Source organism: Eurypyga helias, unplaced genomic scaffold (genome assembly GCF_000690775.1).
Source record: "Eurypyga helias isolate BGI_N326 unplaced genomic scaffold, ASM69077v1 scaffold8768, whole genome shotgun sequence".
Lineage (NCBI taxonomy): Eukaryota > Metazoa > Chordata > Aves > Eurypygiformes > Eurypygidae > Eurypyga > Eurypyga helias.
This window is the reverse complement of record NW_010267537.1, coordinates 8,358-17,717: the sequence shown is the minus strand read 5'-3', so window position 1 is coordinate 17,717 and position 9,360 is coordinate 8,358. Positions and strand designations below refer to the sequence as shown.

The following is a 9,360-nucleotide window of genomic DNA, read 5'->3' as shown; positions in this document are numbered from 1 at the left end:
CCGGTTCTGAGTGGTTTAATGTCCCGGCAATCCCAGCCCTAAGAACAGAAGCAAACCAGTCGCTACCTGGCTGCCTGCCCAGCACTCTGACAGCCACCCCTGTTCGTACACAACACCCTTCAAAGCAGCCGTCCCAAGCAGTTTGTTTTTGCTGTATTTTGGTGAAGCAAGTCATGGATTTAATTACCTCAAGATCTGCTGTACCTTTCATTTGCTTTTCAGAGCTAGCAAACTTTTTCTCCCCTGCGGAGAGGGCGTGCCCGTTAGATAAACCCGCATGTTTCTGTGGGACTTTAAACTTCCAAGTGTGACATTTCTTCTGGTCGGATGTGACTGGGTGTACACACTGCCGTAAAAACATCATCTGTTTGTGCGGGTATGCGTGGCAACATGAAGGGATTTCTGTCTTTGTTGTCTTAAATTATTTAAAACACAAATGTGATGCTATTGAACTAATGTCAGAGTGTACAAGGGAGTGATTACTTTATCTGCTTTGCTTTCTGTGGATGTTGCAGTCATGTCTGAGAAAGACAGCGGTGAAAATCTGAAAGAAGAAACATCTTACAAAGATGTAAACGAACCGAAAACAGAGGAACTTGGCTGTCCTGAGAGCAATGAAGAGGGAGAGAGAGAGCTTGAACCTGTGCCTATGACTCGGAAAAGACCGGAGCCCAAACCCCCAAGCCAGCCTGCTGCCACAGAGAAGCCCGCAGCTGAAACCCTCAAGGTATGTTCCTGTGCTAACTCTGAATAACGTGACTCTACGTTTCATGGCTTCGAGCACAAAAGAATTGAGCCTCACTCCTTTTCTGAAAACTCACGTTGCTGTTGATCTGAAAAAAAGAGGCTGCACAGAAGTTACACATCACAAACTGCTTGTGTTCCTCTTCTCACCATGATGCCTGCATCACTCTCTTCTGGTTTCCTTCATTAAAGGTCTCAGATTCTCCTGCTGCAGTTCAGACAGGATGGGGGTACTGGGGAAGCTGGGGGAAATCTCTTCTGTCAACTGCGTCTGCTACTGTAGCTACTGTAGGTAAGGCTTCTTCTGATACTTGGTAAATATTTTAACCATGTTTAATGGCTCAAGCTAGTGCTTTTGGGCTTGTTTCTAGGAAAGGGGATTTCTGTAATAGAAACAATTGTTGGAAAAATGTCAAGAGAATTGTTCAAGTAAGGGGGAAAACTGGTACCAAAAGGTACAGTGAGATTAATGCAACATGCACAGCCCACATGCAAGTTTTGAAGGTATTTGCATAATTTTCAGCTGGTATTTTAAACTGGTATTCAGCTGGTATTTACAACTTGGTTTAAAAGCTGAGATGAAACCTGTGTTGGTTACATTGGTAAGCAAGCTGGATAGTTACAGCTTTTAGTGCTGGGTGAACTGTCTTGAACAACAGGAACCTGGAATGATAAAAATCAATATGCAGCCCTAACCCTGTTTCTGTCCTGATTTCTCTCGTATCTCATGGTTAAAGTAATAATTCTGTCTTCTCTAGGTCAAGGTATTTCAACTGTCATAGAAAAAGCAGAAACAACCCTTGGGATCCCCAGTCCTACTGAAATCTCTTCGGAGACTAGAGATGCTGCAAGAGGTCAGTTTTTACTGTCTAAGAACAGCATAGAAATGTTTCTCATAACATAATCACCCCTAAACTAGCCTCCCCTTACCCTGCATCTTCCATATTGAGGCAGAGATGTGTGCTAAAATAATACTTTATTGCTTCCTTCTGTTAGGTAGGAAAATAATCCCAATTCTAGACCTGCTCCTGGCTGACTCTCGGTGTTTATTAATTTTCTCCACTCTGCAGCTGACAGGATCTTTTTTGGGGAGTGAGGAAGTTAATTGTCTGCCTTCTAATGCAGGAAGCGAGAATCCTGGTGCTGGCAGCACAGATGCAGTTGATGATGGAAATTCCTTTCCTATTGCTGGGGCTCTTGGAGTTTTATCAACCATCTCTACTGCTGTCCAAAGCACAGTGAGTGAGTTGGGAATGCAGGAGAGTGTTGGGGGTTTTGCCTTTCATCTGAAACATCGTAAGAGGGAACTTTTAATTTTGACTTTTGTGGGATGAATGATGAGAAACTGTTTCATCCTTCAGACGATCTTTATCCTGTGCATTCTTCTAACTGACAATGTGTGGGTTGTCTTGGCTTTTGATAGTTCTGTATTAAATGTTGATACATAACAAAAAAAAACCCTAATGGTGGTCTGTGTGGTGGGTGCATTCCCGAGCATGTTACCACTGTACTCTGCTGTCTCTGCTCCCTTCCTTTAGAGTGTTCAGGTAAATGCAGGGTCAGACTCATTCCTGGAATATTTCCACTGATTTCCACAGAACTGTCTAGAGATGAAATCCATTCTCCTCTTCAAAAACTTCTGTGAAACTAGCCTAAATTGCTTGGAAATCAGCTTGCTCCTGTGACCATGAGAAATGCACTTCAAAGGAACCCATTACCCTTAGAAACTGTGCTTTTGTGATCCACTGTCTTGTCAATTTGCCCGTGAATCTGAAAGAGCTGCACATGGAAAGCTTGCTTCTGCTTTTAAAGCTTGAACAAGAGTTAGCAACCAAAACTCACTGGTCTAGTGTCTTCTGGTCGGAGGGATGAGAATGAAATACTTAAATACTTTAATGGGCTGAGAACCAGCTTGTTCACAGAATAAAAATGTATTTCCCATCAGATTGCTGCAGCTGTCTGATGTGTTAAACTGTTGGATGATAGTGTATTGTGGCTCTTTCCATAGCCTTCTACTCTCTCTGTGGTGATTAGGGTTGAATTTTAGGGTGACAAGGACCAATTTGGCTTTTATGTGAGTGTCTGCAATGACACTGCAGATAAAAAACCCCAATTCAATTTCTTCAATTGTGCAGCCTTATTTTATGCAGTGTTTTATGCATTGTCTCTATCCAAATCTGATTCCTAGGGAAAAAGTGTTATTACTGGAGGTCTGGATGCCTTGGAATTCATTGGGAAAAAGACAATGGATGTAATAGCTGAGGGGGACCCTGGATTCAAAAAAACAAAGGGCCTAATGAACAGAAACTCTACATTATCTCAGGTATGGCAGTTCCATATCAGCTCCTCCTTGGTTTTTCTAATTTCTTTTCCCATCTTTTGCAGCCCTGTCATTAAGCAACCGTTTTTACTATTGAACCAAAAGCCTTCTCCTCCCTTATTCTCTATCTTCTGGCACTGACCTGAGTCCTCTGCTTTTCTTTTTCAGGTCTTACGAGAGGCAAAGGAGAAGGAAGAGCAGCAGACAGCTACTGAGGTTACCATGGCTACGGAGAAGAAAGCCCATTATGGGTTACTGTTTGATGAGTTTCAGGGTCTTTCGCATCTGGAGGCCTTAGAGATGCTTTCCAGAGAGAGTGAATCAAAGGTAATGGCCTTGAGCAATTTGCCTTCTATTTTGAATTCAGCTGAGCAGGAAAAAAAAAAAAAAAGAGGAATATATGTATATTCATGTAAAATCAAGCGCTCAGAACTTGCTATAGAATGATTGATTACACAACTTCACTTTGACCCCAGCATTACGATCTGGTATTTTCCTTGGGAATGTTGTGTCCTGTCCTCAGCTCCTAAAGCCGTTCCCTTTACCCAACTAACCTCAGTTCCTCTGTGTCTTCAGCAACTTCTCACAAGTTACTCTCTCCTCATACACACTTGTTTGCTGCTTGGTAAGCACAGCAGAGATTGTCCTCTCTGTCTTGGGGCAGGGAGGAGGGCAGAGCAGCATGCAATTGCAGAAGTCATTCATGGTTTTTAATTAAAGAAATTTGAATAATGCCTTAAGAATCCATTATTACCTAATGAGGCTTCACAAATAGGGGTTTTCTTACTTTCCTCCTGTAGGAAAATACCACTTTCTCGTTAACATCAGTCTGTCATGTTTTCACATGCAGTGTAAACCAGTGCTGCATCTTCCACCCTCTTACTTTTCCTTGTTAGATTTATGGTTCTCTCTTTGGCTGTGCTGCCCCTAATAGGTGAAATCGGTTCTAAATGCCCTCTCTGGAGAAGAGTTGGACACACTGAAGGAGGAAATGGAACAACTCAAAGAAGCATTTTCTTTACCGGAGTTCTTTGAAGATGAAGAGGAAGAAAAGAAGGGTAAGAGAGCCCCAAGTTCTGGGAGCAAAGCTGGTTCTCAATGAAATTTTCTGTGTAGAACCAACCAGCCCTGATCACTGGCAGTGGGCACGGTGCCAAAGTTAAGTTATTCTTTAGCTGGATGCTTAATCCGAAAGCTGTCTGTGGCCAGGAGCATGACAGGTAGCAATACCCTTTATCTCTGGAAAGCTGCTGTGCATTAATGCTGTAGCAGGAACGATTTCTTGCCAGAGCAGGATTAGAGTTGCGTGACTCCTGGGCAGTTCATACAAGCGACCTTGAGCCAAGATGAAAATTCAAAGAGGTGCTGGGCTTCCCTGGCTGTGAGGCAGACTGCGAATAGAGTTGTCCAACCCGTGGGGAAGCAAAAAGCCCTTTTATGTATTTTTCAAATGAGTGTTAGCCACACAGGCCAAAAGACTCGGAGGTGCCTCCACACACAAGAGCCATCTGATACTTGAGGATTATGCAGGTTTAAATGTAAATTTCTTGCATTGCTTTTGCCTAAACGGCTCATCAGGGAGGGCTTACACACCTGCACTTGCTATCATTTAATATTTAATGTATCTTTTGTATTTGCATATGATGGATCTGCCAGCCTTCCCCCTGCTGTTAACGTGTGCCCTGCCGTATATCATAGGAGAACCAGGGGCTTTAATGATATTTCAGACTCTCCAAGGTGATGCGCCAGTTAGTGCGTTATAAAGTGCTGCCTGTAAAAAAGAAAGGGATTAACTTAGCTACAAACCAGACTTGAGCAAGCAAAAGCAACCTTCTGACACTGGTGTCTCCACCTTTTCAGAACTTACCTTACAAACTGTATTTAAAAAGGCCAGGTTTGATGCATTCTTGCCCGAGATGGTGATTCAAAGAGAAGTAAAGGAAACGGTTGAGAGACTTGTGCAGAACTAGTTGTGCGCTGAAGTGCGTATTCCGCTATCTGTCCTTTGTGTGGATTCTCTAACCTTTCCTGTCCTTTAGGAGATGAGGAGTTCACAAAAGAAGTAAGAGAGTTGTTTTCAGAGTTGTGTGTCTCCTCAAAGCCGGACAAACTGTTCATGGTGAGTTATTCCCCACCTTCTGAAAGCTGGAGAGATTCCTCACAGCACCTGCAACTTTGGTTGTGAAAATAGCAGATGCATGAAAACAAGCCATGTGTTAGATCCTTTGGCAATTGTAGACAAAAGAGATGGGCGTTTGACTTTATGGGGCAAAGTCCTGTTCTGTCATGCCTTTGGCTCTGAGTCAGAAGACACCAGTGGGTTTTTGCTCTGTCACTGGGCAGTAATAAGTGGTGGCAAAGATAACTGGGAGCAGTAAACCTTCAGCTGCTACGGTGAAATCAACCTACGGTCATGAACTGAAGCCCACCTCTTGGTACAAAGCAGCTGGTTTATGTTCAGTTGGTATGAGGAAGGATCACTTTTCTTGCCTTCATTTCACTACCCTGCAGATCCACCAAGTGGCAGCAGCATTCTGCAGACGTGTTTCTCAAGCGCCTCTGTTAGTGCTGGTATTGCTGGTGAACCCCAGGACTGGTGCTAGAGAAATGGCTGCCGTCAGCTACATCAGTGCAGCCAACTACAGAGCCCTGAAGGCACTGGGATCATTTGTCCTGGTTCTTTTCACTAGCTCAGGAGTTGCAGCTGTTTCCTTCCTCTAGAGAGATCCAATACTCCATGTTTTGGGGTGTGAGGGGGGGCTTTATTCCAGTCATTAAATACTCTGGCACATCTTCATACAGGTGAGGACATCTGCTCATGAATGGATAGCACGATTCAACAGTAGTCTTCCTAAAGAAGAAGAAGAGAGTGAGGAATACCAAGAAGTAGAATCCAGTGATGGGGACCATGGTGCTAAAAGATCAGTAGAGGTAACTGAGGGAAGATAATATCGAACCTCAGAGTGTTTATCTGGCTGCTAAGTTAGAGCTGTGATTCCCAGAGTTCAGGGGTTTGTATTTCTATGCAGATTCTGAGGTCTGAAAGGGCAGCGTAGTGATAGTATGTTGTGTGATTCACTTGTTTTAACTAATAAAAGCTGCTCTGGCATGGGGGGTCTCTTGAACTCTTGCAGGATATTCATGCGTTTGCCATAAGAAGTCTGGCTGAACTGACAGCGTGTTCCATTGAAACGTTTCACAAAACTGCAGCTTTGTTTCTACGGGGTCAGAAACAAGAGGTGACGGCCACAGACAGAGCCAAGTCCCTTTCACAGTGAGTTCATCTCTTGGTAGATGTGTAGCACATAATTAATACCAAGTGAAAAGTGTCCGGTAGTACGTCGCAAATCCATGGGCTGCAAGGCTCTTGGATGTTGCTGATGTGTTCGAAGTGGCAGTGGGTGGCATCACGACCCTCCAGCAGAATCCAACGGTCTCCCTGTTTTTCCAGCTTACTGACATTTCTTCATAAGGAGGTGGAAACCCTACCTAAAAACTTCCATACAGCCAAGAAGAATATTGGCCCTAAGCTTGTGCTAGTTAGCAGATAGACATTTAAAATACGACAAAGCAGTTGTATAAAAGTGATTGTTAATTACCTCTTTGTTAATCATTCAGTATGTTAGGTACGTGATGCTGTGAAATTACTGCACTAATTAGTAGACTTATCTTACCAATAATGCATGACATGAGGAGATTTTTCTTTTATGTCAGGAGATACTTGGCAAATGTATGAAATATGCAGTACTTTCTAATTCAGAAAATGGCACTTTTCAGTAAAAAAAGCGAGCTAGTACTGTTCCTTCTAGAGCTGTTGTGTCTGTCCTTGGAATGCCATTTCGGATCCTTAGGCTTAATTATTTATTTTCACACTTTCGCCCCCTCCTTAATTTAGTTGGTGAAATTCTGCACCTTCATACACTGTTTAGATGTTGTATATCAATTTTGGTCTAATTTAGCTTTATGTACATGAAAACAAGGTGTTTGTGTTACAGAGGAATGCTAAAAGAAAGTTATTCTTTGTAGACTACATGGTTTTCCCACTTTTCTTCCCCAGATTGACGATTATGCTGTGTAAAGAACTGTCAGCTTTCTCCAAAGAGTTCACTACCTGCTTAACGACTGCAGGGGTAAGAGTTACACCGCAGATTCTTAGGAGCGAGATGTGGTCAGTTGATTACAGCCTGGGGATCCTCACCACAAAGTGGGTTTTGTGTCTGCCTATTTCCATAGGCAGCCTTTTCCCCGTGAACTGGTCTTCTAGCTCAGTGTTGCCCGCACGGAGCCAGCTGAACGGATGCGGAGGTTTGAATCCCTCCTGCTACATTCAGCCTGGCACAGGGTGCGGGTGGGAGTTGGGGCTGAGAGTGCTAAGGAGGCGGAAGAAAATGAAGTTTGTGACCCCGCTGTGGATTTCCCAGAACGCTCGGGTTTTGTTGAAGACAGTGGCATTGTCTCTGAATTCTCCAGTTGTCCACAGTTCATCTGACGATGTGACATGTTCACATACCAGTGTGCTGGGCCTGTGTGGGTGACTTCATTCTTACCTGCATGCCACGTGACAGGTCCTTAGCTTTCCCGTAGCCAAGGGAGCTGTGGTGATTTTAAACTTACTGAGGGTTTGGTTTTATCTTGCTTAAAGAAATGTGATCAAATTTTCAATCAGGATAATACATGTCTGATCTCTGCAGGTCAAAGAGAAAGCAGATGTGCTTAATCCCTTAATCACTGGAGTGTTTTTGGAGGTCAGTTATGCTAAATTTAAAACTTTTAGCTAATACTTTAAAAATAGATATGCTGGGGCTTTTTCCATTTCAGTATCCTTAGGCATGCCAAGTCGTCTAACCCGTGGTCCAGGATTCTGCTTACCTATCTAATAACTTAAAAGGTTTAATAAACATCGTTAGATTTGCGTGCGGGAGGAGCGAGTTAGTGAAAAGCCAGCCTTGCGTCGTCTCAGCTGGCAGTTTTGATGAGTCAGAAGACATACTAAATGCAGCAGTGTGGATTTCTAGAACTTAATATCCCAAGTCAAACCTTAGACGAGCTCATGAAGAGTCCCAGCACTTCCCAGCTGTTAAGTCGGTGCTCAGGTGTGGTAGGACACGGCTGTCTCCTGTCGGTGTGTTCTTCCTTCCTGCCACGGCGTGCTTATCCTTCGCTTGGAAATAAGTCCTTCTCATCTCTTCTTAAAAACATCTGATCTTGTTTGGTGGGTTTTGAGCCAGTTGCTTTTTTGCCTAGTGGCATAAAGCACCTCAAAAACTTAATATTAAATCGATTTCTAGAATGAAGTCTTAAAAATCCAGCAAGCGCTAGGCTGCTGTTTATGTGCATTAATCAATGCTGTTTGAAATGTGGTTACGAAAGCTGATGGGTAGCATGATTATTCATGTGTGTATTTTGATTTTTGTTTTCCTAGGCTTCAAACAGTGCTTCATACATCCAAGATGCCTTCCAGCTCTTGCTGCCTGTACTGCAGATCTCTCTTCTTGAGGCGAGAACGGAACTATCACAGCAATAAAAATCCTCCTAATTAAGAACTTTCTGACCTTCCCACTTCGTAGTTTCCATGCTGGAGAATGATGTAATGGCTGTTATTAAAGGGAAAAAGATTAACTCTGATCGCTGCTGCTGCAACAAGGGTGATTAAACGCAGTCTGGCACTGACAGCTGTTACAGCACGGTGAGAGGTGTGATTAGCATAGTCCAGGCTGGTGGGCAACGTGACAGACTCAAAGTGCCGATTGCTTCCCTGTTTTCACGGACTGCCCGTACCTTTTCACTGAAATCCCTCTGCTGTATGTGTTAACAAGCTCTTTGGAGAAGCTCTCTGGACTGTGAAGACAATGCCGGAGAAAAGAAAGAGTAGCAGCTCGCTAGTTAGCTAAAATCATGGTGCGATTTTAAGTCCGAGAGACGTAATTAGGTTCCTGATAGCTCAGCGTTGGTGTTGAAAGTGAATGTCGGGTACAAGGGGCAAGAAAAGGCAAATGTGTGTGATTATGAACCTTGCAGTTCCTGGGCTGGAAAGAGGAGAGCAGAGAGGATTCCGTATCAGGCTGTTGTTGCGGCAGAGAAGGCCCAGCTTCCTGAAGACGTCTGCTAACGACTCAGGGATGTGGGACGGACACTCTCATTAGGGTGCTGTTTCTCATTCTCTCGCAGAGTGCTTGCTTCAGCACGAACTGGGAAAATGCTGATCTGGCCCTAAGAATGTGGGGACTTTGCTTTATAGCAATAAATGAGAACTGGCTAAAAGGGACTGATTTGTGTTTGGGCGATTTAATGAGAGA

The 9,360-nt window shown here is 43.7% G+C and overlaps 1 protein-coding gene across 1 annotated transcript; it reads left to right on the top strand.

Annotated features, from left to right (window-relative positions):
- The first annotated feature begins 517 nt into the window (after positions 1-517).
- On the top strand, positions 518-8,917 carry FAM114A2 (family with sequence similarity 114, member A2). Its single transcript, XM_010157454.1, has 13 exons — positions 518-727; positions 937-1,036; positions 1,503-1,598; positions 1,870-1,982; positions 2,933-3,067; positions 3,233-3,391; positions 3,999-4,122; positions 5,104-5,183; positions 5,867-5,995; positions 6,199-6,338; positions 7,122-7,194; positions 7,756-7,809; positions 8,487-8,917. Exons 1-13 carry the CDS (start codon positions 518-520, stop codon positions 8,586-8,588), a joined length of 1,515 nt encoding a protein of 504 aa, XP_010155756.1. The 3' UTR covers positions 8,589-8,917.
- Positions 8,918-9,360: the final 443 nt, after the last annotated feature.

Bases quoted from the DNA above. Each gene is read 5' to 3' on its own strand.
- FAM114A2 (XM_010157454.1), top strand. From the start codon at position 518: ATGTCTGAGAAAGACAGCGGTGAAAATCTGAAAGAAGAAACATCTTAC. The intron at 1,037-1,502 runs GTAAGGCTTCTT...TGTCTTCTCTAG, and splicing joins TGCTACTGTAGCTACTGTAG to GTCAAGGTATTTCAACTGTC. The intron at 5,996-6,198 runs GTAACTGAGGGA...GAACTCTTGCAG, and splicing joins GTGCTAAAAGATCAGTAGAG to GATATTCATGCGTTTGCCAT.